General features: G+C 46.5%; 1 protein-coding gene across 1 annotated transcript in view; it reads right to left on the reverse strand.

Moving 5' to 3' along the window:
* Window positions 1-27,651, reverse strand: part of TRRAP (transformation/transcription domain associated protein) — a 140,703-nt gene that overhangs the window by 19,315 nt on the left and 93,737 nt on the right. Inside the window, exons 47-64 of the mRNA XM_025379374.1 lie at window positions 27,313-27,512; window positions 26,077-26,198; window positions 25,548-25,761; window positions 24,019-24,198; window positions 22,519-22,665; window positions 18,257-18,376; window positions 17,742-18,029; window positions 17,437-17,574; window positions 16,172-16,284; window positions 15,605-15,740; window positions 12,231-12,422; window positions 10,703-10,931; window positions 9,848-10,113; window positions 9,124-9,224; window positions 5,235-5,436; window positions 3,612-3,776; window positions 1,684-1,774; window positions 184-329 (exon numbers count right to left, since the gene is read on the reverse strand). Of these exons, the coding sequence (XP_025235159.1) occupies window positions 184-329; window positions 1,684-1,774; window positions 3,612-3,776; window positions 5,235-5,436; window positions 9,124-9,224; window positions 9,848-10,113; window positions 10,703-10,931; window positions 12,231-12,422; window positions 15,605-15,740; window positions 16,172-16,284; window positions 17,437-17,574; window positions 17,742-18,029; window positions 18,257-18,376; window positions 22,519-22,665; window positions 24,019-24,198; window positions 25,548-25,761; window positions 26,077-26,198; window positions 27,313-27,512 (3,050 nt within the window). The remainder of the gene's footprint in view (window positions 1-183; window positions 330-1,683; window positions 1,775-3,611; window positions 3,777-5,234; window positions 5,437-9,123; window positions 9,225-9,847; window positions 10,114-10,702; window positions 10,932-12,230; window positions 12,423-15,604; window positions 15,741-16,171; window positions 16,285-17,436; window positions 17,575-17,741; window positions 18,030-18,256; window positions 18,377-22,518; window positions 22,666-24,018; window positions 24,199-25,547; window positions 25,762-26,076; window positions 26,199-27,312; window positions 27,513-27,651) is intronic.

Consider the following 27,651-nt stretch of genomic DNA (forward strand, 5'->3'; position numbering starts at 1 on the left):
TTCGAATCTTTAAGGCTGTATTAGTGTGTGGAGATAGCTATTTGCCTGGTCCATGGTTAAGTTCAACAACAAATATATAAAAGGACCGGCAGCTAAACCTCAAGGGAAGAGAACCACAGAAGCATACAGAATGCCACGTCCCCTCTACAAGAAGCCATCATGTGCAAGATCAGAGCCAAATACCTCTTCATGCCAATTTTCTCTGAACCAGACCATCTGATCGACGATGCCTTCCAGGGAAGACAGAAGGGTGGGGTGGAGCTCTCGCTGCATGTGCATGATTCGGCTGCAGCGCCACATGGGTGCTGTTGCTCTTATGGGCCCTGGATCTGATGCAGAATGGGACTGGTTACCCACTGAACTTGGCTGCTGCTGTCCAGAATCTGAGAGCAACACACACAACGCCAGTGTCAGCGCAAAACCGACAGACGCCAGGGCTCGGAGCGCTGCAGGACCCATGGGCCAAAGGAGCGCTGGTTCCTGCCGGCGTGTGAATCCTCACAAGACCGCTTCCCCAGGGACCGCGTGGGAGAAGGCCTTGGTTATAGGCGCAGGTGCGCTGAGGGACGCGGGGAGGGACAGCGCAGTTGTCTACAACGTGGCTTCAATCCATTCAATAAACCCATGTATGTGTTTCAAAGGACGCAGCTGTGACAACACGCCACCTGGTGAGTCCAGGTGAGGGCGCACAACGGTTCCCTGAGCACTCCTTTTAATGTTTCTGTTAGGTCTGATCATCGTAAACGTAAATGTTTAGGAAACTATCTCACAGTATGTTACACGTTCCTTGCTACTATAAACTCAGAGATCTAAAAGTAGTTAATAGGAAACTGGTTTGGAAAGCCAAGCCAATTGCAAAATACTGCTTTTGAAAAATATGGTCATTTTTCCCTGTGAGATACACTGCAGAGCCCTTAATGACAATTTTTTTTTCTGAATTCACCTCTCTACACTTAGTCTTAAAACTAAAAAACCTTAATTTCCAAATGACCAAGACATGAAGCCACCTAGGGAGACTGACTCTCCAGAGGTTAGAGCTGAAAAGTGCCATGCAGCCCTCATCCACCGCCTCTCGCCAACCAAGCACGGTCCATGGCCCTTAGGAGATTCAGCACTGAAAACAAGGGGCAGTGAACAGTCCTCTTGTTAAAGTACCGTGGTTGGAGGGTACCTGAAGCCATCAAATCAGTTGTTGCTTTGCATACAAGGGCTATTCAATATGGATTAAAAGTCTTACACTGTGAGTGAGATTTCACCAACATCTGGTAAGACTGACTTCAACGCTGATTCTTCTCACAGCTGGAGATACTCCTCATAACTTACACACACACACACACACACACACACACACGGCACCTGGCATCTGTGCTGTGTATCGGGATGCACTTACTACTGGAGGAAGGTAAACTTTACAATTTTCTGAAGCTGAAAATTTCACACATTTTCTCTACCTATAGATCAAATCACTGGGATAAATGAACGCCTGTTACATCCTGGCAAAAGAGAGACTACTCAGATCAGGCTTTGCTTCCTGCCTTACAGTGCTGCCCACTGAGGAGAGACTGGCCATGGCTAGGAGTGAGCTGCAGGGCAGGGGGTGGCCGCGGTGGTCTGTCTGGATGTGGGGCACCCCCTGGAATAAGCCCTTCCTGGCCTGGCCTGCCGGCCCCACCCGAGACATACCGCTCTTGTAGCGTTCCCGCTGTTCTATTTTCAGGGTCAGGTATAGGGTCCGGATGGGAAAGTAGACCGCCTGGGGATACACGCGTCCAACCTGCTCAGAGACAAGACATCATAAATAGTGCTGCTCTCCACTGAGCTCTGGATAATTTGTACTGAAAACAACCAATGTCAAGTCAGAAACAGGTGTCTGATCTGCCTTTGGAACAAGAAAGCAAATACTACAGCACTGATCTGACGCACAAGGCCAGGTTCAACATCAGGCAAAATGTTTACTTCACTTTAAAAGAGCCAAGACACATCAACACATGCATTTCATCAACTCCACCCAGGAACTGTGACAGGGAAACCACGCTTTCCTTCCAGGCACTAAATCTGAGGGGGGCAAAACACACGTGTCCCCAGATCTCACTGAAGCAAATAAAAAAACATACAAACACCAGCTAATCTTTCTGTCAGGCATAATTCACTGTGGATTGTGAACTAATTCCATTATCAAATAACTTTATTCTGCATAACTGCAGCTGGGAGGGGATGGAGGGATGTCCGTTTCAGTTAAGAAACTCCCGTTTTATTGAACTGGACTTTTGTGGCTGACAGGATAGTACCATGTCACTTGGATCCTTCAGAATGTGCCCATGAAATGAAGGAAGGAATAACATCTAAGCTGTCACAGGCACAGGCAGCTGCTCTTGAACCTGAGATGTTCCACGAGTGATGAGACCAAGTAGGTCGGATCTGCACCCTGAGGGTAAGCACTACACAGAATGCCGGGACTCAAAAACACAGCTGCTTCCTCAACGAAAATCAGGGCATTGTTCAGGCCCCACACAGCACAGGTGGTGCTTGCAGGAAGGAGCCAGGAGAATGGGTGGGCAGAGCACGGGCCCAGTTCCTTCTTAAAGACCTTCGCAGACTCCTGTGGCACTTCATGATTTTGCAAAAGCAAGCACGAAGGCGCTGTGTCCCAAACCTCACTGCGGCCACGCTTATGCCATTTCTGGTCCTCCTTCTATGCCTGGATCGTTTCACGGGAGAGGGACATCCTGGAACCATTCTCGAGAGATGGTTACGAGAGCCTTTCCAGAGGGCCCTGGCCTGTCCGCTTCCCCAGCCCCGCCCCACTGCCCTCGAAAACCGTGGGTTCCTTATGACGCAGTTCAACTGTCAAAAGGACGACAGCCACAATCACGGGAATGTTTTAGTTTAAGGGCAGCTCTGAAGAGCTCCCAGCACATGACAAAAAATCAGAGGGAAACTACCCATCAGATTCAGGGCTTGCTGTCATTCTCAGGGTATCCACTGGCAATTGTACATTATAGTACAATTTTATTTTACTTGCATTATATATGGAAAATATTTAAGAAATTACAATTTGAGGCCGGGCGCGGTGGCTCAAGCCTGTAATCCCAGCACTTTGGGAGGCCAAGACGGGCGGATCACGAGGTCAGGAGATCGAGACCATCCTGGCCGACACGGTGAAACCCCGTCTCTACTGAAAAATACAGAAAACTAGCCGGGCGTGGTGGCGGGCGCCTGTAGTCCCAGCTACTTGGGAGGCTGAGGCAGGAGAATGGCGTAAACCCGGGAGGCGGAGCTTGCAGTGAGCTGAGATCCGGCCACTGCACTCCAGCCTGGGCGGCAGAGCGAGACTCCATCTCAAAAAAAAAAAAAAAAAAAAAAAAAAAAAAAAGAAATTACAATTTGAACACTGAACTGCTTTATCAGCTATTTCATTTCAACTGATATATTCTTTAATAACTTTTAATTATGCTTTATATTAAGTAATATCTAGATGATTACATCTTCCCAGCTCTTTAACTTATTTTTAATACTTTGAGCACTCAAATTTACTTTCTGGGAAAAAACAGAACGCAAAATGGAGACACAATGTTTTGTGCACGTGAACAAGGCCACTCTGCTCTTCCCACCTGGCTAATGAGATTCAAGAGCAGCTTTCCCTCCGAGCCGACCAGGCAGGTGAGCAGCTGTGGGATCCAGGCCAGCCACTGGATGGGTGGCACACCAATGCAGTACTTGTCGACGGCATCTGCCAAAGTGTTTTTGTCATCATCAAAACTCAAAAGCCACAGCACCTGAGACAGAAGGAGAAATTCTAGAGTTGAATGACAATTCTGAAGCCCTCAAGCAAGAGACTTTTTCCCCAACATTACAACACTGTAAAGAGCGGCTTTACTGGCCATGTAAAAAAACTATCTGTAAGAGGGCCAACATTATTGCTAAACTTAACATAAATCTTACAGTATATATAACCTATAATTTAAATACAGATTTTCTCTTTAGTTTTTTTGTTTTGTTATTGAGACAGTCTTGCTTTGTCACCCAGGCTAGAGTGCCGTGGTGCAATTTTGGCTCACTGCAACCTCCACCTCCCGGGTTCAAGCGATTCTCCTGCCTCAGCCTCCCCAGTAGCTGGGATTACAGGTGCATACCCACCACGCCTGGCTAACTTTTGTATTTTTAGTAGAGATAGGGTTTTGTCATGTTGGCCAGGCTGGTCTCAAACTCCTGACATCAAGTGATCCACCCACCTCGGCCTCCCAAAGTGCTGGGATTACAGGCGTGAGCCACCGCGCCCACCCTTTTAATGACAATTACTCACTGATCTAATCCACTGGCTAGCAGTGAACAGTGACTAAGCGTAAGACAGCAATAGGCAGACGCCTGGGGCCTGCCCACCCATTAACTCACACTCATGATCTCATCCAAACACAATGAACTTTTGCTAAAACTCTCAGATGCTCATCACCCTGGCATCAGGGAGGCCACAGGCTGGCAGCCAGGTGTCCATGGATGACGGAAACAATTACATCTGGGTGTAAGCAACCAGGAGTCAGGCACTGAGGCAGCGCATGTAGCTGTCTCTGTAATCGGCTTTAACCGCCATGTGCTGGTGTACATTTCAAATTTTTACGTTAAATCAAGGAATTCTAAAAAATCCAAACCTTTAATGAACACAATAGGAAAGGGAACAATTTATTCTTGGGTTTCCTGCTGGAATTAATTCTGGGTTTTATCTGTCTGCTTCTTGGGGGAAGACAGGAAGCCACATGAAGGAGGAACCTGAATGTCAAGTGCAGTGAGCACGCGGGCGACACCCACGGGGCTGCTGCGGGGGGAACCATGCAGAGAGAAACCCATAACCACCCCAGCATGCCGGCTCTGTGGCTGTGCTGACAGCGGCCCTGCAGGGGAGGGATGACAACCTAATGGGCGTCCAGGAGGGAAGCTCTAGCTCCACATCCCCTCCTCAGCCCTCTGTTCCGTGTGAGCTCCCACAGGTAGTGCTAGACTCGGGCTCTAGGCGGGGCTTTGCCACTTGGAAGTTCTGGAGCCCTAAGAGTGTCCAGGCCTCAGTTTTCTCAGCTTTAAAACAGACTGTGAAAGACGCTTCAAAGAGTAATGAGGATTAAGAGTTAAGGCATGAAATCATGCCTCACACCTGGCATGGATAAGTGAATTGTAGCTAAATTTCGGTCCACATCTGAAGGCGACCAATGACCTCTGGTCAAAGCTCATTTTTTCGGTCTCACCTTGGCTAAGTATTTCCTCGATTTGCTCTCGTTTTGATGCCGGCAGGCGTGCAGGTAGCAGGTGATGGCAGACACGCCCAGGTGCAGCTGCCGCTCCTTCACGAAGATGTTCTCCAGGTAGTCGCCCCACATGGCCCAGGCTTTCACCAGCACATCGTGCATCTGCACGGCTGCAGAGAAGGCTTTGTTTGCCTCCTCGGACCTGTCAGGAGACAGAAAACCGAAATGCATATGCTTTTCAATTGAAGCGAGCTTCACGTAACCTGAAATTGACCAGTATAAAATGAACACTGCAGGGCACTTGGTCCATTCGAAATGTTGTGCAACCGCCCCATAAACGGTCACTCTGAGCCCCTCCCACTCCAGCCCCTGGGAACCTGCAGTCTGCCTTCTGTCTCTGTGGACTGACCGGTTCTGCACATTTCATATAAACTGAATCATACATCATGTGATCTTTTGAATCTGGCATAGTGTTTTCGAGGTTTATTCATGTTGAAGCCTGTGTCGGTACTTCATTCTCTTTAACAAGTGAATGACATTCCATTGTATATATACACCATAAACATTTTGTTTATCTGTTCATTCGTGTTGTCTCCACATCTTGGTTACTGCAAATAGTCCTGCTACAAACATTCCCAAACAGGTATCTGTTTGTTTCAACACTTCTGGGTGTACACCAGGGAGTGGAAATGCTGGTCACGTGGGAACTCTATGCTTACTTTTTGTGGAACCATCAAACTGTTTCCACGGCAGTTATACCGCTTCACTATGACACCAGCAATGTACCAGACATAGCAAGGGAACCTTAGACCCATGTGCTTTATGATACAGATGCAAACATCCTCAACAAAAATGAGCAACCCAACTCCAGCAGTGGATCAAAAGGATTATCTGTCATGACCAAGTGGGATTTATCCCAGCAATAAGGGTGGTTCAACATGGGAAACAGAAAAGTCAATATAAATAAAACCAATCAATGTGATATATGACATTAAAAGAATGAAGGAAAAAAAACCACAATCATCTCAGAGGACAGAGAAAAAGCCATTTGAAAAAAATCCAACATCCTCTCACGATAAAAATACCCAGCAAACTTAGAACAGAAGGGAAATTCCTCAAGCTTATAAAAGACATCTACAAAACACCCACAGCTAACATCATACTCAAGGCTGAAAGACTGAATGGCTTTCCCCAAGAGCAAGAAGAAGACAAGGATCTTGTCTTTTTAACTCAGCACGGTACTTAAGGTTCTAGTCAGGGCAATTGGGAAGAAAAAGAAAGAAAATGCATCTTTGCTGGAATAGAAGGTGTCAGTCCATCCCGGCCTGCAGCTGACAGGATCCTATATACAGAAAAGAAGAATCCCCAAAAAGCTATTAGAGCAAATAAACTCAGCAAGGTCGAGAAATCTAAGACTGATATACAAAACCCTGGTATTTCCAAATGTTAGCAATGAGCACTGTGAAAATGGAGCAAACGGCTCCATTCACGTGACAATATTGAGGGATAAATTTAACGTAAGTGCAAGACTTGTACACTAAAATCTATAAAACATTGTTGAATTAAACTAAAGAAGACCTAAACTCGTGGAAAGACACCTTGTGTTTACACACTGGAAAACTTGCTTAAGTTGGCAAAATACTCACAAACTGATCTACAGATTCAATGCAATCTCTATCGTAATTCCAACTGTTTTGGCAGAAATACATGAAAATAACCTAAAATTCATATGGAAATATAAGAGACTCTATATAGATCAATGGAATAGAAGTGAGAGTCCAGAAATAAGCCCACAAAAAATGGTCAACTGATTTTTGTTTTTCGGGTTTTGGAAATGGGGGTCTCCACTATATTGTCCAGGCTGGTCTCCAACTCCTGGGCTCAAATGATCCTCCCACCGCAGCTTCCCAAAGTGCTAGGATTACAGGTGTGAGCCACTGGGCCTGGCCTCAACTGATTTTTGACAAGGGTGTCAAGACCATTCAATGGAGAAAGACTAGACTTTTCAGCAAATGGTGCTGGGACAACAGTATATCCACATGCAGCATAATAAATATGGACCCCTAACTCACACCACATAAAAAAATTATTCAAAATGGATCAGAGACCCAAACGTAAAAACTAAATCTATAAAACGCTTAGAAGAAAACATAAGAATAAATGCTTCTGATCCTGGATTACAGTATGGTTTCTTAGAAGATGTGAAAAGTATGAGCAACAAAAGAAAAAAACATAAATTGTACTTCATCAAAATTAAAAACTTGCACATTAAAGAACACTATCAAAAAAGTGAAAAGACAGTCCACAGAATGTGACAAAATACTTGGAAATCATATATCTGAAAGAGACTTTTATCCAGACATATAAAGAATTCCAAACCAACAATAAAAACCAAGAAAAGAAGCTCACTGTCATCAGTCATTAGGAAAATGCAATTCAAAACCACAATGAAATATATTTTATACTCATTAGGATGGCTATAATCAGATACATAATAAGAAAATAACAAGTGCTGGTGAGGATGTGAAGAAATTAGAAACCTTAAACACTGCTGGTGGGAATGCAAAATGGTACAGCCAACTGTGGAAGATTGACAATATCTCAAAAAGATAAACAGAAAAGTACAATATGATCCAGATATTCTGCCCCCAGGTATACACCCAAGAGAACTCAAACATGCTCACACAAAGACACGTATTCAGTGTTTACACCAGCATCACTCATGTAGCTAAAAAGTAGAAACAACCCACATGTCCATCAACTGCTGAATGGACAAACAAAATGTATGGATATCCAGTGGAATATTACTCAGCGATGAAAAGGAACGGGTTACTGATACATGACAGCACATGGATGAAGTTTGAAAACATCCTACTAAGTGAAAGAAGACAGTCACAGAAGGCCACATAGTGTATGCTTCTATTTATATTAATGTTCAGAAAAGCAAATCCATAGAGGCAGAAATAGATTAACAGTTGTCAGGAGAAAGGGGGAGGGGAGAAAGGAGAGTGACAGCAAACAGATTCAGGATTTACTTTGAGGATGATGGAAATATTCTAGAATTAGCTAGTGGTGATGGTTGTGCAACACTGTAAATATACTAAAACCCACTAAATTGTACACTTTTGAATGGTTGTGTCTGTCATATGAATTTAAAACATTACACAAAAAGATAAAACCTTTTCATGTTGACAAAGCTGCTTCCTAATTTAAAAATAAGCTAAACATGCAAGCCCCATAGATTGAAGATGTGAAAAGCAGGCACTGGAGCCTACACAAGGCAACAAGCAGCATCTTGTGAGTCTACTTCATTTGCATGCTATTTACAAAATCTCCTCTGACATTTACCTCTCTAAACCAGGGTTTGGCAACCTTTTCTGTGATGGGCCAGACAGCGAATGGTTTAGGTGCTGCAGACCATACAATTCCTATCACAACTCCTCAACTCTGCAGTTGGGTGAAAGCAGTCACAGGCAACATCGGTGGGGAGGGATGTATTCCAACAACACTTCATTGACAAAAACAGGGCAGTGGCTGGATGTTGCCCCCAGGCCATCCTTTACTGACCCCTGGTCTAAGGCAAGAATCATCTCCACAAAAGGAACCAGCTCTGTAAATGGCAGGCTGAGGAAATGGGGAAATGAATCCATTTTATCAGTTCTGTGATCCAGTAGCTCATTTGAGAAATGCTTTTAAATAGGCTTTTTATCGATTTGTTCCAAGTTACTCTCTTTGCAGAGGTGCAATACCTAAAAAATCCTATCTAATGACTGTCACCAAATCATACCCATTTCTAGCTTGAGCTTCACATTGGCTTCAGGTTATAAATAACTATTTAAATAATCTGACGCATTTTTTCTATTATCCTCTTTCAATATAACATACGTACTTGTTGATCTGAGCCAAGAACATTCCCTTCAGTGCATAAAATTCGGCTGTCATCTCTTTTGTGAAGTATTTTAAATTTGTAGATTCAATAACTTCAAGGCCCTGTTCAAAAAAAATGAGCAGAAAAAAAGTTCTTGAAATTTCCAAACAATATGAAAACTTCATAAAGTACTAATCTAGGCAGTAAGTCTATGAGTCATTGACCAATGTACTTTAAATTGACAACAGATTTGCCTACCATGAATATTTACTGATTGACGTTCAGAATTTAAACTGAATCACTAATGCTAAACTTTAAGTATTTGATCCTAAATACTTAGGGGTCTTATTTTCTCCAAAGCTTTATAGTTCTAGTTGGTTTCATTGTTCTTAAGATTCCTCTGAACATAGTCAAAATCTATCTTAGATCCTCATAATTCTGTAGTGTGAAATTTTTTTCTTTCCTTAAACACATTAACTAAGTATATGGTAGGACAGAGACCACAAGAGACTGTAATTCTTACAAGACTGTAATTCTTACAAGATTGTAAGTCTTGTAATTCAGTCAAGTAGCTTCCTTTCCCTTTTGTGTTTTGGAAGGACTGTTTTCCCCTTACTGAGGCTGTATTTATAGAGAGTTCGAATCCGCCTTCCTTATATTCTGAACCAAGAGTCCCCACCTGGCCTCATTCCCCACCCGGCCTCATTCTCTACCCGGCCTCATTCTTCAAGCATCCTGTCCGCACCTGCATGCACTCGTTTTTGCCCATGACGCCTGCCAGCTGGAGGTAGCATTTAACTTGCTGTCTAATCTTCTGGAAGCAATCCACGATAGGAACAGTTGGAATAGTATGAATCCGACTTAATATATCCAGAGCTACATTGACCAGTCCTTGTTTCCGGGCGATTTTTCCGTACTGGATGATTGCTGAAGCTGATGCGTGAACCCCAAGCATAGCGTTATTTGAACTGGGATCATGCTGAGAGCTATTCTCATAGGCAGTTACAATCGCTAGAGGGCAAAGAAAGGAATCATCAGACCACACAGATCCTCTTTCAAAGCACTTCACAACAAGGCTTAAATAAAAAATGAAACACACACACACATGGCTTATGAAAATGGGGAGCTGTGTGACTAAACCCTCGTTACTTTGTATTTTATGCCATAAGCAACTTCTAAAAGGTGCTAATTCTTGAGTCGAGTGTTACCATCTTGGCTAACCAAATCATAAAATGACAAAGGCTGCTCTAAACACGTGGACGCCTGACAGGTTTAGGGGATAAGAGGGGGACCAGGAAAACCAGCAAAGGCCACACAGAGCCACCTGAGCACAGCTTGTCCCGGGATGGGAGCTTCAACGCAGAGTGCCATGGCTCAGAGCATTGATCACCCCCCGTCTGCACGATTCTGCCCCAAGTAGAAAAATGTAACAGGTGCAGAAACAAAAAACAAAACTTTACTTCTTCTACCACCTTCATCTTTCCCCACACCATTACCACCCCGACCTGTCATCCCTACCCAAAAATAGAAAACCTGAGGGAAAAAAAACAAGCCAAAACACAGAGACGAAACCAGAACCGTGGGGCGTCTGGAAAATTACATGATGAATGCATGCCGGACCAGGTCGGTTTACCCTGGTAATGATGCTGCCTCCACATGAAGATGCTGCTCCAGTGGGACAAGTCGTCAGACACGATGGGCAGCCGGTTCCTCCAGGTCTTCACCACCGTCTTCATGTCGTGCAGGCTGTTGTTCCTCCCCAGGTTGGTCGGCTGTAAGCCTGCGTTGATCTGTGCAGCTTCCTGGAGTTCAATGATTTGCTGGGCTGCCTGATGGGACCAGCATAAGAGATTCCATAGTAAATGTTAGCAAAGATCAATCGGGAAAAACACACCAGAGTCCATTGGCGGCCTGATTATCGCAAAGATCTTATGGTGCGATTACCAAAGGAAGCACTCTCGTTTACACACAGACACCTGAGATCCACATTTCATTTCCTGTTCACCCCAAACGCTACTTTCCTTATGGCATCTCCAATTTTAAAACCTCAGCCTGTGGCTCCTGAGAGACAGGATACTGGGAGAACGATGGTACAGACACCAAACCTCGCTAATGGGCAGTCCTCAAAACTCCTCTTCCTGCTGTCCATGCCCTTTGCCACCCTCCCTGCCCAGCCCTTTGTCCAGCAACGCCTGAGGTCGGGATAGCCTGGTATCCTCGCTGCAGACGTGCCTTTTCTCAACGTGCCTGCTAAACCCCACAGCCATACTAAACACCTGCAAACGTGGTTCTCCTGACCTCTTTGGACGCATGAAATGTAAACACGTTTTAAGTCACCGCCCTACAAGACCGGGAGGTTGACTACCCTTAAATTCCAGATGCACTGTTGGCACCAAACTTCTGATGCCACCTTCTCACCTGGAAGGCCCTGGCCACAATCCTCAGCCTATCCAAATTCTGTCCCTGGTTTCTATGGCACACACGATTATCTCCCTTCTCTTGATCTTTGTTATCCTGATTTTCTGTCTGATTGGCATGGCTCTGAATCAGTCTCCCTCCAGCTGTAAATTTGCTTCTACGGCTATGCCTGCTGTCTCCGGTTCAATGCACCTTTGAGGCAGAATCTATTGTTTTAAAATGTTTTTTAATCTCCTAAACATAGCACCTAGTTCAGTACTCTGTATCTTGGTTGACAGTAATTTTTTAAGTTGCCTAGAAGAATCTGTGCTTTCTGTTTATATTTCAAGTTTAACTCATTACATTCAGATTTTGGAAAGCATTTCCTAACCCTGTCCCCACAGCTCCCGCCAAAAGCTTGCTGAAAACAGAGCAACAGGGTCTATAACTGAGGGTGGCAGAGTGGGTACTGAAAACAGTCCCTCAGGCAAAATTTGAAACCAGAATCACTGGTGAGGATGTCTTCAATCCCGCAGAAGCTCTAACATTTTTCCTCAACGTTTTAACTGTGGCCTTCCTTTCATGAGGATGAGTGTTAAGTGGGAGAGGACAAGACAAGGGGAAGGAGTTTCATCCCTGCCATCCAGCACAGTCTGCAGACTAAGCCTGGACACCGGTGCTTGGCTGCACCTGGCCACAGGCCCGTGCTCGTGTTGGGGTGCCGCACGCACCTGCAGGAGAGGCGTGTGCACGTGGGACACCACATGGGGCAGCCGCCGCCACTCACGGATGGCCAGGCTGCTGGCCATCTCCACCAGGCGCTCGATGAAGCTGAGCTGCTGTTCCTCGGGGTGGCAGATGGCCAGGTATCCGCGGTACATGTTCACCTTCCAGGCCATCTCCTTCGGACAGCTCACTTCCACCTGACAGTGAAAGAACGCGACAGAGGAAGTGAGGGGCCTTCTTTCCCTCAGTGTAAAGGGTCAAACAGGAAAAAAAATCACTTTTTTTTTTTGCCACTAGTTATGCAAGGCAATAAACAGAAATTAGGCTATAAATAGAGAAGTCATGCATTTATAGTCTTTCCTGGATACTCTCCCTTTCTAAATTCCGTGAGCGGCCAATCTCTCCAGCTATGAAAGCACACCACAGGCTCCTGGCTTTAAGGTCATTAGTTGTTCCAAAGAAGAGAGACTGATCAATGCTGTTATGACAGATCAGATGAAAAATCACACACTCTGCGTAGCCGGCATTTTTTTTTTTTTGAGACAGAATCTTGCTCTGTTGCCCAGGCTGGAGTGCAGTGGTGCAACCTCGGCTCACTGAAACCTCCGCATCCCAGGTTCAAGCTATTCTCCTGCCTCAGCCTCCCGAGCAGCTGGGATTACAGGCGTGTGCCACCATGCCCCGCTAATTTTTTGTGCTTTTAGTAGAGATGGGTTTCACCATGTTGGTCGGGCTGGTCTCGAACTCCTGACCTCAGGTGATCCGCTGCCGTGGCCTCCCAAAGTGCTGGGATTACAGGGATGAGCCACCGAGCCTGGCCAGTCACCACATTTTAAACTGTTAAATATATATTAATCTCCAGTATGATAAATATCAGTGTAATTTTACTTTTTTTTGAGACAGGGTCCCACTCTGTCATCCAGGCTAGAGTGCAATGTCATGCTCATAGCTCACTACAGCCGCTCCAGGGCTCAAGTGATCCTCCTGCCTCAGTCTCCCAAGCAGCTGGAACTACAGGCATGTACCATCACACCAGGTTAATTTTTGTTTATTTTTTGTAGAGACAGGGGTCTTCCTATGTTACCCAGGCTGGTCTCAAACTCCTGGGCTCAAGTGATCTGCCTGCCTTGGCCTCCCAAAGTGTTGGGATCACAGGCGTGAGCCACCACGCCTGGCCACATGAGTGTAATTTTGAATTGCTTCCAATTCATAAGGTTATCCTGGGAAATTAAACAGTATAGGTATTAATTCAGGTTTACATGAACATGAGGGAATATGTGCAAATTTTACTGTCATTTTAAAGCCACACTTTTTCGTCTACTATAAAATGTTCCCCAGATTTCCCACACTCCAGCGTCAGTTCAGTGGAGCAGCGGATGAACCTGGGCCAACCGCTCCTCAGCCCAGGTGGAGACCACGTGTTCCTTTCTGCCCGGAAGGCCCTTTTTTTTGCCCACTACCTTCTGAAGAAAGTACTGGAACGTCTCACGTTTTGTTAATCTCTTACCAAGCATTTAAAAATATTAAAAAATTTTTTTTCATGAAAGTTTCCAAACATAATATCTTTGTGATAAGAAAGATGGAAGGACATCTCTGTGATGGATGTTTACAGGAATCGCTGTAGCAAGATGAATAAACATTCCTCTTTGGAAAGTAACAATAAAAGCTACACACATTGGCCAGGCGCGATGGCTCACACCTGTAATCCCAGCACTTTGGGAGGCCGAGGCGGGCGGATCACAAGGTCCGGAGATCGAGACCATCCTGGCTAACGTGGTGAAACCCCGTCTCTACTAAAAAAATACAAAAAACTTGCCAGGCATGGTGGTGGGCGCCTGTAATCCCAGCTACTTGGGAGGCTGCGGCAGGAGAATGGCGTGAACCCGGGAGGCGGAGCTTGTAGTGAGCCGAGATCGCGCCACTGTACTCCAGCCTGGGCGACAGAGCAAGACTCTGTCACAAAAAAATAAATAAATAAAAATAAAAAAAGCAACAAAAGTTAGCGCCATGATGGTATCTGTCCCAAGGACTACATGCAATAATGGTAATAATGACACCACCCCGCAATTATATGACACCGTGGCTTGTTTTTGACATCTTACTCTTCCACAGACCTTTCACGTTCATGATGCCTCTCAGTTCTCAATAACCCACCGATGAAGAAATTCAGGAAGGCAAAGAAGACTACAGCAGCTTCCAACATTACCCGCCACGCTGGCACCAACATCACAGGGGCTGGACTCCAACACCAGGTGAGATAGATTTTTGCCAATTACAACACCTACCCTCAGTTACACTAAGAACAACGGTGTCTCTTCTATTTTCCCCACTGGAAAAAAGCTAAACCCCTTACTAAATCAAACCAAGCAACTACCCTAGGAAGCACAGAAACAAAGACAAAAGTAATTTGCTGAATCCTTTTCAAGACTAGTTGAATTTAGTGCAGATTACCCTGGATGTTTACTCACATATTTGAGTTTTTTCCTAAGCAGTGAGTAACTTACAATTTTTATAAAATGACAAGAATCTATGAAAGAAGAAACGCATCTGTGAGACCTCAGGATGGTGTGACGCTGCATATATCCAGCTAAGGGAAACTTTGGGAAGGAGAAAGAAGGGAACATTAAGGTGAGCTACAAATACTTATTCAGTTTTATGTTCTGTCAGAATAAAGAAAGAATAAGCAATCGTAAATGCATTCTGACAGCAAAATATATACAACTGGTCCTCCATATGTGTGGATTCGACCAACTGTGGATAGAAAATATTCGGGGAAAAAAAATTGCATCTGTATTAAGCATGTGCAGAGCTTTTTCTTGTCATTCCCTAAAAACTACAGTGTAACAAAACAACTGTGAATGTAGCAATTACATCGTATTAGGTACTGTAAATAACCTAGACAGGATTTAAGGAACCCAGGCAGCTGCGCAGAGATTACATGCAAATACTACACCATTTTATATCAGGGACTTGAGTGTCCATGGATTTTGGTGTCTGCGGGGGGGTCCTGGATACTGAGGGAAGAATGTATTTTTACTGACATAAATGACTGGTTATTTCCCAAAGGAACACAAACTCCCTGCATCCAATGAGTCATTTCCCAGGTCCCAAACCAGAAGTCAACATCAGGGCTCGATTCCATCCTCTAGTTAATAGTTTGTAACTATTTCTAATCTTCAATTTCTCATTTTGTAAAAAAGTGACATTACTCAAATTCAGGAAAGGTGTTAGATTGAGGCAATCAAAAGGAACCTTTCTTTCCCAAAAGCTATCTTTCCACTGCCAAAATGCTTGTTCTACAGGAAATCTCCCAAGAGACCCCTGCAGCTGCAGGAAAAGGGACCCAGGCAGCTGCGGGGATGCCCCCGGGGCGTCTCACCTGCACCAGCGCCTCCTTCATGGCAGTCCAGTTGGACACCCGCCAGGCGCACTCCAGGACGAGGTAGGGGTTGATGTGGCCTTTGGACTGGCCGTACTCCGTCAGGGCTTCCCACTGGTTCAACTCCTTGGAGCATCTGCAAGACCACATGTCCAAGAGCAAAAGCTCAGTCACCAGCACACTCAGGCATTCACAGAGGCAGGTATAGCGTTTTATGGCAAATTTCCATTCTACAGAAGAACAGCACAGCAAGAGTGGACTTCTGCAGGACACGGAGGTGTGTTCCGTTGCGGGGTGAGCCCCTGCCCACCCTGGATGCCACAAACCACCTGCTATTCAGCAGAGGGCCCAGAGCACTGGAGCCAGGGACAGTTTACTGCTTCTCCAGTCGACCTGTTTAATTACTCAAGGCTTTAAATGCTGGTCTTGGGTTTCTGTTTGTTCTTTACAAGGCCACAAAGTAGCAAAGCTCTCTTTAAAAAACACTCATTACAAGAAAAAGTCAGGTATTTTTCCCCGGTTCCCTCAACTGATTCATGTACACGTCAAGCACTGTGTTCGGCTTACCGAATCCAGTGGTCTTCCCAGAGCTGGTATTCGGGGAAAATAGCAGGGGAGGCATTACTCCTCTCATGTTCTTTTTTGGCTTTATCCATTGCCTTTTCATAGGACTCTTGTGCCTAAAAAAAAGTTAATGCTTTTAAACCACTGTTTAACTAGAAACACACCTTTTCTTTCTTTTTAAATTTAAAACTTAGAGAACTTTTTTGAGATGAGGTTTTGCTATGTTGCCAAAGCTGGACTCAAACTCCTAATTCCTGGGCTTAAGGGACCCTCCTGCCTCAGCCTCCCTGAGTGGCTGGGCTACAGGTGCATGGCTGCACCTGGCTAAGAACACAACCTTTTCACTGCCAGGGCCCAGTTGTCGAGAGCAGGCTGAATCACACACCTGGGAGCACATGGAGCTCTTCTCCAGGAGCACTAAACACCCACAGCTCTCTGTTCAGAGACAGAAGAGGGTGGGATTCCCTGAACAGAATGGAAGAAGGGGAGGCTGTCCAGACTTGGGATTAATTTCTCCATCCTTTAGTGATCGGAGCAGGAGCCACAAGGCCACATCTGCTTCTGGAGCTTCCACGGCACAGCACCCTACACAGTGCTAGGAATCGCACCCTGAAACAGTGGCCCGCGCCACACTGAAGGGCAGACACGGGGAGTAAAACTTAAGCAAAAACAAAACCTATCGCTTCCAACAGAACCAACAATGGGAGAGAAAAAGCATCCATGTTGGCATCAAATGCAAAGGACTTCTTAGGACTGTGCTTTAGCTCGTGTCATACACGTAGGCGTCCCTTAAATGCAGACTTCAGTCACAGGGCCTTTACGTGCGGGACTGAAATGCTTTAAAATGTATTTAAATGTGAACTCTGGGCCAGGCGTGGTGGCTCATACCTGTAATCCTAGCACTTTGGGAGGCTTAGGTGGGCGGATCGCCTGAGGTCAGGAGTTCGAGACCAGCACGGCCAACATGGTGAAACCCCGTCTCTACTAAAAATACAAAAATTAGCCGGGCATGGTGGTGGGCGCCTATAATCCCAGCTACTTGGGAGGCTGAGGCAGGAGAATCTCTTGAACCTGTGAGGTGGAGGTTGCAGTGAGGTGGAGGTTGCAGTGAGCTGAGATTGTACCACTGAACTCCAGCCTGGGCGACAGAGCAAGACTCCATCTCAAAAAAAGAGAACGTGAACTCCGACTTGAGGCCATTTTATTAAAGAACCGTTATAAATGACCTCTCATTACACACCCAAGACCGTCAGTGGTCTGAGGTTTACCTGCTCAAAGAACCCATGCTGCTCGTAAGCAATTGCGGTCGCCGTCTCCGAGTACTTGCACCGCTTCTGCCACAGACCAGCCCACATATCTTCCTCTTGTAACAGGGAGTAAAGCTCCGCAAGGGAATCCAGTATCTCCTGAAAACACAAAGCAAGGGTCCTGAGTGCTCAGGACAGGGACTTTTTCTCCCCCTCTAAATATGCAGTTTCACTGTGTTGTCATTTGAAATCATTTGGAAGCAGTATTTAAAGTATGGAGTCACTAGCAGGGAAGAGGTAATTAACAGACTGAGGCGCACCCTCACCTGCTGCGGTGGGGTGATGCTCTCCTGCTCATAAAACTCCGTTGTTTGCTTTGGCTTAATCTGAAGACTCAGACCCTTTTCAAAAGCCTGGTGCTCCAGCATGAGCGTGGACCGGAACCACAGGTTGTGTGTTTTCCCCAGGTACTTCAGGACGCAGGGTCGGATGGGGATTGGCGGCACGCACTGGGACATGGCTTCCACAAAGCAGTTCAGCGCGCTGGGCTGGCAGTCACGCTGCACCTGGTGACTGCCGCTGCACAGGAACGGACTTATCTCACCCGCGAGTGCCTGAAACCAAAGCGCATGTCATTTAGGCCTTCATTTGAAAACTGGCAAGTCCTGCTGTCTTTCTCGATGCATCTGAGAATACCTTTCCTAATTCGCTCTTGAGTGACAGCCAGCGGTTTCCGCGTTCTCTGAAACTTGTTCAAGACTGTTTTTTTTTTTTTTTTACAAATACTTATTAAAAGCTAAAACTACAATTTTCCAAAACAGGATTTTAAAGATACACTCACATGCTGCTGTCTGTCAGAGAGGATCTTCCACAATCTGGGGAAAAGCTGGACCCACGTCTTCTCTGCCAGTGTCGTGGAAATGTGGCACAGCTGAACGAAAGCGCTGAGCAGCGCTCCAGTCTATGAACAGAAAGACAAGAACAGGCTGAGATGGCCACGGGCTGCGGGTGTCTCGCACACCCATGCTCAGAAGACACCCATGATCCATCTCATACATTATTAGACGCTCCTCCACTTCCAAAGTTTCAGAGATCTAAGAAAATGCCATGTTGGAGTAAAGCCCACGGATCCCGAGTGGTGGAAGGCCACACGCACTTAGCAGCCAAGCCCAGGCATCCCAAGGGACTCAGCAATGGCGCCTGCATTTGTCCTTAGTTTTTAAGGGGGTTTCCTAACACTACTGATCCCATCATATCCAAGAAGGACAAAAACACTGACAAGACTGAAGGAGTAACTCACAGGGACACAGATGTCACCAAGGCCCAGGTCACTGAAAACAGGAAAGTGAAAACACACAGTATATGACATAAACTATTTGCCAACAGGTATTATTCTGAAGAACAAATCAGGAACTCAAAGTTCAGTCTCTGCAATTGGCAGCAGACAAGAGGCAGGAGAAAATGACTGAGACAGACTGAAACAGAACATAAGAGAATGGAATGGACAGCAAATCCACAGATGTGTTTATCTTGTCCCAGGCCTGTTGTTTTTGAAGATCTGATCTGAATTAGCTGCCAACATTCCTTATTAACAGCCAGGTTTCTAGTCTGCCTGAGGCTGCTCTGGCCCACAGGAGACACCCTACATGGCATCAGGCAGTAGCGCCAGGGGCTGGGGCACATGCTGACAGCTACACAGTCCCTGCTGCCCCAGGAGGCACAGTGCCAGGGACGTGATTAGGCATTCATCTCTCCTACAGCAAACCCAAGAGGGGAAACCACAGGCACATTAAATGTTTCTACTAAAAAGAGACACCAAGGATACAAACCGTTCAAGGAAAATGGGTGAAAACATCTAGATAAAGAATGCTCCCAAGTATCTGGCATCAGGCTGCCCTGTGAGGAGGGCTGTGATGAAGTGAGTACAGTTCCCCTCACATGGTCACACACTTCACCCTGACCAGCCTGTCGGGGGCTCTCAGCTCCACGTCAACTTAGCAGAGGCCAAGAGCTGGGGAGAACCAAAGGGCCCAGTGAGGTCACTGACCTGCTGATAGAGCTGCTCAACTCCAGCTGTGGGGGTTTGGATCAGAATCCCAAAACACAATCCTAAACACCCTAACCCCGAGTGTTGAAATCCTCAAAGGTCAAAATTCCTGAAAATCATCATCATAGGACAGCTGCATCAGGTCAGAACTATGACCTGCTACTGTCTGCATGGTTTAAGGAGATGCCTATGGGTGCCATGTTTATGGAGTCCACTTGACTAAGGAATGCCTGGAAACCTACCTAGTAAAGTGTTATTTGGGGTGTGTCTGTGTATGTTTTAAAGCATTTTTAAATTATTTTTTCTAGCATTATATTTTCGGGATTTCAGAGGTTAGAAATTTTGATCTTTAGGGATTTCAACATTTAGGATTACAGCGTTCAGGATTACAGCGTTCAGGATTGTGTCTCAGGATTACAATCGGCTCCTGCTCCCCAAGTCCACAGCTTGTTCTGATGTACACACCGTCCCAAAGAGGTGCAGGGGTGAGGACCCCGTGGTTCTCACAGCGTCAAAAGAGCCCAATGAGGGGTTGCTGCCTCCACAGGCTTCTCACAGGGAACAATGGCCAGACCGGGAAATGAGGTGGAGAACGAGCCTGTGGGCCTGGGGTGAGGACCACCCTCTCCAGATTTAGAATCCAAGAGTCCAAGAAGAGCCAGTGGCACCTGACCACTTCACAAAGTAGAGGAGCTCCAGGAAGGAAAACGTCAGGGCGGAAATAACAAACACAACGATTTATAACCCCATCTTGCTCCATGAAAAATCTCAACTCCCATAAATACAGAGAAGATGAAATAACACACCACCACCCTCTCCAATCCCCGCCAGCCCTGGCTGCTTCACCCCGGCACCCATCTCGCCTCCTGAGGGATTAGCACTTCTTTCTGTTCATTATTTCCCCTCACTAGAGCGTACAACCTGCTGAGGAACAGCTACCACTGTGTTTCCAGCGTCCAGAACATCACCTGACACAGAGCAGGCTCTCAGTAAAAAGATGCTGAAACGACGAAATGAGATCAAATGTAAAAGGTGAAAGAGGAAAATAGGACACAGAAGAACCCAAGGAGAAGGGAAGAATTAAGTCACACCCAAGTACCCTGAGAGCCACACCCTGCTAAGAGGTGGGCATACCCTGTCAGAGCGGCCCAAGGACATGCAGCAAGCGGGTGGCACACGGGGCTCAGGGGCAATGGTGTGCCCACCTGTGCTGGGCACTGAGTTCGAGGGTCTCCTCTGTGACACACACCTAGGCACAGTATGGCTGACGACATCTGCAGCTCTGGCCTGAGCAATCCTCTTACAAAGAGTGACACAGATGGGCCCTGAGACTCAGGCTATGAAGCCTCAGATTAAGAGAAGACCATGGGGACACCTGCAGGCAAGATTCTCCGTGAAATTTGCCAAGATTCTCAGCCACATCTGGTCTAACCCAGCCACCATCCAGAGAGCAGCCACAGCCCCACAGAGGACGTGGAGGTGTACAGCGGTGACCAATTCAACCAAGACAAAAATCTTAATGAGTAAAACCAAATATCCCTACCCCTCACATGATGTACTGCTGGAACCTCCTCTCCTGATGGCACTCCCACCAGGCGCTGAGGATAAAACTGAGGCGCAGGCAGCTGACGACGAGGTGATGTGTCATGGTGACCATCAGCCAAAGGCAGCCTTTGGGCTTCAGGACATGTACTTACAGCCCTTTTTTCTGGTGGTGGCAGCAGTAGGGACAGGGGTCTATTAAGGTGCCTGTAATCCCAGCACTTTGGGAGGCTGAGGTAGGCAGATCACCTGAGGTCAGGAGTTCAAGATCAGCCTGGCCAACATGGTGAAACCCTGTCTCTACTAAAAATATAAAAATTGGCCAGGTGTGGTGGCAGGCACCTGCAATCCCAGCTACTCGGGAGGCTTAGGCAGGAGAACTGCTAGAACCTGGAAGACGGAGGTTGCTGTGAGCGGAGATCGTGCCACTGCACTCCAGCCTGAGCAATAGAGTGAGACCCTGTCTGAAACAAACAAACAAAAGAAGTACCTGGCCCATGACATGAGAGCTATCACTCACATCTATCAGGCTGCTCTGCTTCCCGCTCTATATCACAGAAAAGCAAGATGGGTGCTTATCCAAGATGACACTGGTGTCACTCAGGTACAAGTTCAAAGACTGATCCCACGCACAAGTTCAGCACAGGTCACCAAAAGATTCTAATGTAAAAATCACTTGTGAGAAGTAGTTCATGCTTTTTTCCCACCTAGCTCCTGATATGAACAGAATAATTAGAATAACCACCCAGCTCTTGAAAGAACAGAAAAACACCTCCTTATCAAAAGTAACCTGGTACGTGGCGCTTCAACCAGTCCTTCACAGTCATGACGTAAAACCAGTCAGACCCGTTATTTCCCTGAGAGTTTGCAGAAGCCAGAGAGTCTCTACCTGGCTAGATTTCAAACACAAACGCACCTGGAGGCCCCCACTCCACAAAGTGGGCTTGATTTAGCAAATTAATTTCTCATTTTCTCCTCTTTTAGTGCAATTAAAAAATAATCCAACATTATTATGTCTCCTCACACATTTCTTGTACACAGTGTTACTGTTTCTTTTAAGAGATGGTGGTGGAGAAATTAATTTTTTTCCTATTTTCTCCTATAAGACACTGTGACACTCCCAAATCTCTGGTTCACGCCTGTAATCCCAGCATTTTGGGAGGCCAAGTTGGGTGGATCACTTGAGTCCAGGAGTCCAAGACCAGTCTGAGCAGCATATCAAGACCCTGTGTCTACTAAGAAATTAACAAATTAGCTGGGCGTGGCAGCTCATGTCTGTGGTCCCAGCTACCTGGGAGGCTGAGGTGGGAGGATCGATTGAGCCCTGGAGACTGAGGCCACAGTGAGGTGTGACTGTGCCACTACACTCCAGGCTGGGTGACAGAGCAACATCTCATCTCAAAAAGAAAAAGGAAAGAAAAGAAAAAGTTACACTGCTGTGGAATGATCCTGATTTAGGCTTTCAACCATCCATGGGAGGAAAGCAATGAATCCTTTCCAAGCTGCATACAGACCTTCACCTCTCGGAGGGTGTCCAGAAACTTGTCGTGCCTGTTGGTTAGCATGTGCAGCTGGTTTCCAATGTCCTTTTCTGAAAGTTCTTTGGTTTTGGGTGTGCTGGTCTGATCCCCAGGAGCTAGTTCAATGTCTATCTCTACATCCTAAGAAACAAAGCAGCAAGCAAAACCAAAAAGTCAAAGCCTTCAAGAAAAGCCAATAAACACACCTCCTCTTGTTACAATTTTGGCGAGTAAAATTTGCGTTCATTTCCTGGAAGTGTGCAAGTCTTTAAATAATCTTCCATCCTAAAATAAAACCCGGATTAACTAGACCAGATCTCTCTCTCTTAAAAAATAACTATAAAGAAGCCACCACTGTGCTTTCATATTTGGGTTGTGAACAGCAAAATTTAAAAGAATCAACTTTAAACAGTAAAAATAATAAAGATTAATGGAATCAGAGTCTATCATTTCTCAAAATGCAACACGGTCGCCCAGCCGCCTGGCTTGCTCAGACTGAGAATCGCCTCCGGGCCACGGCAGAGCGTGTTGCTGGTGCAATGTTTTATATGACTCTTCCCAGAAAGGAATACACCTTATTTCTGTCTGAAGGTTTGGAGAAGTCAGTCAACACTCAAACTACTCCTTGAAGTCAGGTATCGACAATTTGGTGTGTGCCCTTGAAAACGAAGACCTTCAGAGTTGGCAATTTATTTCACACAGGAAGAGAAGGCCAAGTGCCCAGATAATCTAGTGTTCCAGCAACAGGAAAAAAACTTAATTCAAAAATGGTTAATGAGTAGACATCCTGCACATGGAAGAGGGAATGCACCACCCCTTTTAGAACAAAGAGGGTGCCAGGCCCGCCTGCAGCACGAGGTGACTGTCTCCTAAGATGCAGCCTCCATGCGGGCTGAGCCTCCAAAAACCAACGACCTTAAGGAGACACAGTCTACAAAAATCCCTGCCAGGAACAGTGGCAGCCACTTCTTCATGGAGGACAGAGAGCCACCAAGACTAAGGCATCAGCCTTGGGACAGGTTCTTGGAGGAGCAAAGGCTCCCTGCTGCCTGTCCCGGGACTAAGCAGAGACATGGGTTCTGAGTAGGCTGCTGCAGGAACCAACTAGAGCCCCAGCCCCTGTGTGACAGGCAGCACTCCCCCAGGCAGCGCTTTCTGTAATGAACACGGGCTTTTCTCACCCGGAGAGAAAAATCACAGCACAGGGAAATGTTCTGTTCTCAACAGTACTATCTCATGGTAATGTGATCCATCTTGAAACCAAATGGCAGTGCAAGATGCTTCTCAATTCTAACTAATTAAAAAAAAAAACCTAGCTGAACTTAGGTACCACATTCGGAGCTTTCAGGTATACAGGTTTTTATACCTTGTTCATGCCCGAAATAAATCTAAAGCTGATACAAAAACTTCTTCTGCAGGACCGAGGATTCTGCCCATGGGGCATGGGGCCTCACCTCCTCTCTGGGATTCTACCCGCGGGGTGCAGGGCCTCACCTCCTCTTTAGACTCGCTGTTCTCCCGCTCCCGGGGCTCCTGCTTGACATGTGTGACCATGGCGAAGGCGGCACGGTCATGGCTATCGGCCAGGTTGATGACGTTGGTGATGGACGGGAGCATGGCTCCTTGGCAGCTGGTGCCAATGGGGGTGCTCTTCTCACACACAGCCAGGAGCAGCTGCAAGGGGTGCGGAAAGGAGACAGAACCAAGGCATGCGTGTGGCATTCGGGGCATCTAGACTTATCTCCCAGATGCCCCTCACTCGGGCACCTCTGACTCTGCAGGTACAAGTATGAGCTCAGCACCTTTTCCCACCTCTCCTCGACCAGATGGGCTTTTTCTCCTCCATCCCCTCCAAGGCACTGTCCACATACAGAAGACCTCTGCTTCACTCATAGCACACGCCAGGCCCTGCCACTCTTAACTCCTGAACACCTAGGCAGTGCCTGCTCCCACCTCACTCCTGGACTCGTCCTCCTGAACCATCTCTTTCCACACAGTGGCCCTTTACCCCGGTCCACCCACCCATGGCTTCCCGCAGCCTCAGGCGACAGCGCAGGCTCCCCCGTGTGAGTCGCCAGCCCCTCCGTGACGTACTGAAGCTCCTGCCTGCCTCTGGAGTTGGGCCACTCCCCACTCCACCATGCTTCCCCATGGGCCGTGCGCACACTGCCTGGCTACGCCACTCTTGCCGTCTTGGGCAAATATTCCCTGAGCACCCACTGGGTGTCATGGAGGCCCTGCAGCCTCATCTGTCGATTGCACAGAGATGGTGTCCCCTGCCTCAAGGAGCTGAAGTGTCAGAGGGAAGGACAAAGCCAGGCAAGTGCTCACTGTGGTAACGTGGCCAGGAAAACAGGGTGGACTGACGGAATTAAAGGGAGCTGCACATTAGCCTGAGTAGCAAGAGTGAGGCAAGTTCAAGAACACAGAAGGCCAGCACACTGGAGATGGATGCTGGAGGGAGAGAGAGATGAGATGGGGATGCAGAGAGAGGCGGGGGACCAGTCACCTGGGGACCATAGCCTGCAGGCTGGATTTTATGCCACGCACAATGGAAAGAGTATGGTTACCTGCTTTATTAAGAATAATTTTGTAACGACAGAGAAAATTTATCAGTAGAAGGGGAGGTGGTTGAACACTAAGGAAACGGTTCCCATCGTCCTAATGAGAGATAGCGGTGTCCAGTGGGCCCTGAACTGTCACCCGCAGTGAGGGAGCAGATGCTCAGGGGCAAAGGAAGGAGGGAGTAGAGGACTCCTGGCTTGTGCCCTTCCCCTGACCAATTCACATGGACCTGCCACAGCCAATATCTCGTCTGTCTCTGTATTTTTAGCACCTGACCCAGTGCCTGGCACTGAAACGCTTGCCCTGAAGTCTTTATTTCTTCCTAGAGATCAGAAGCAGGTTTGTGCTGGAGATTTCCAATTCATCTCAGTGTGTGTGAACACCTCCTGGTTTTGGAGCCCACACTCAGAAAACCCACAGCTGCCCCCCGGCCACAGATGTGAGCCGAGTCTTCCTACCTCAATGCACTGCTTGATCCAGAAGTGGTTCCCCATGGCTTCCCAGTTCTGCGAACAGGTCACATATAGCAGGCGCTCATAGACACGACGTTTCATGGAGTTGTCAAAAACCTCGAAAAACTTTGCCCTGATGAGTGGCTGCGCACAGCGCAGCCCAGAGAGAAAGGCAGGCTCAAGTTTCGCCGTCAGCTCGCTGCCAGAGAGCGTCTCATCCCTGTAACACCGAGTCAGAGAGAAACAAGACGATGGACTCCCCCAAGCCATATGCAAACAAGCAGAAACAGGTGGATGCGGACGTGAACTTGCTGAAATGCCACTAGGAAAACCAAGGGTATCTTATAAATCGTGGCAGGCTCATGCAGCATTACAACAAAAGGTCCTTTAATGACACCAAAGTAGGTCACACAATTTAGTATTTAAATGAATATTTTAAACTTAGGTATGAGTAAAAGATTAAACTCATGGCTGGCTTGCCAGGAGCACATTAAGGACCAATACATGTAATAACTTGATTAATTGCTGTAATTACCTGTAGACATAGTTAACAAGATCTAAAAACTGGGCATTTAATTCAAGGTCTTCCGGAAAGCGTTTCTCTATGTAGGTCATCATCTTCACAAGCAAAATGGACTTCTCCCGGAGTGTAGGTGTCTGTATGAAATTTGAGAAAAGACGCAGTTAAAAGTATTTCAACCATCTGCTTTAGTATTTTTTAAGCTCCTACAATTTTGTCAAGCACAATAAAACAAGGTCATTCCTAAACAGTAAGGCAAAGATAGCTTTATCTTTGGATGCTTAAAATCAAGACATGCCAATACAATTTTCATAGGGGCTACAGCTCATTTTAGAAAGAAAGCAACTATAAATTATAAAACAAATCAGAAGTTTGCAAGCATCTCACTAAGTGAAATGATAGTCTCTATTATTACTTTTAGTATTATTTGTCTTATCTTTATTGCCATAAAAAGGTAACAAGGTTCATTTAACTTTTTTTTTTTCCTAAGTCTCTCGCCGTGATGCCAGTGCAGTGGTGTGATCTTGGCTCACTGCAATCTCTGCCTCCTGGATTCAAGCGATTCTCCTGCCTCAGCCTCCTGAGCAGCTGGGATTACAGGCATGTGCCACCACATCTGGCTAATTTTTATATTCTTAGTAGAGACGAGGTTTCACCATGTTGGCCAGGCTGGTCTCAAACTCCTGACCTCAAGTGATCTGCCTGCCTCGGCCTCCCAAAGCGCTGGGATAACAGAAGTGAGCCTTCATTTAACATTTTAAGAGGAGCAAAGCCACATTAAGATGAGCAACTCAGTTTCTATTTAACATCTGTTAATTGCACTGAAAAAATCCTTTTTTTTTTTTGGAAAGGAGTCTCGCTCTGTTGCCCAGGCTGGAGTACAGTGGCGTGATCTCGGCTCACTGCAAGGTCCACCTCCCAGGTTCACGCCATTCTCCTGCCTCAGCCTCCCGAGTAACTGGGACTACAGGTGCCCACCACCACACCTGGCTAATTTTTTGTATTTTTAGTAGAGACGGGGTTTCACCGTGTTAGCCAGGATGGTCTCGATCTCCTGCGTGATCCGCCCGCCTCGGCCTCCCAAAGTGCTGGGATTACAGGCAAAAATCCATCTTAATCAAGAAAAGATGCTGTGAGTGCAATTACAGCAGACAAGAATGTTTTGCTTCAAGTTTCAGAAAGACCAAGAAGTTGAGGCTTGAATTTTCTTTTATTGAAAGGGAGATCACATGGCACACCGTCCCCGCTCACCTGATTGGCTGCCATAGGGGAGTTATTCTTGACCCATTCTTCCACGATTTTGACCACAGCCCGGAGGATTTTGGCATCTGGTGATTTTTCGATGAGGGATGTCAGGATGGCCTGGATGAAGTTCTTCCGCATCTCCATGCTCATCACTGCCAGGCGCGTCTTCACCAGCTCCAGACTCAGCATCACCAGCTCGCTTGTACCTGCTCGCCCCAAGAAAGAACAAACCCAGGAGTCTCTACACATTGATTTAAACAGGTAGCCACTCAGCCTCGCCTGGCATGCTGGGTTCTGCCCATTTTCCCCCTCAATGTTTTCTCCTGCAACTAGAGCTCTGGGATT

The sequence above is a fragment of the Theropithecus gelada genome, chromosome 3 (assembly GCF_003255815.1).
Source record: "Theropithecus gelada isolate Dixy chromosome 3, Tgel_1.0, whole genome shotgun sequence".
NCBI lineage: Eukaryota > Metazoa > Chordata > Mammalia > Primates > Cercopithecidae > Theropithecus > Theropithecus gelada.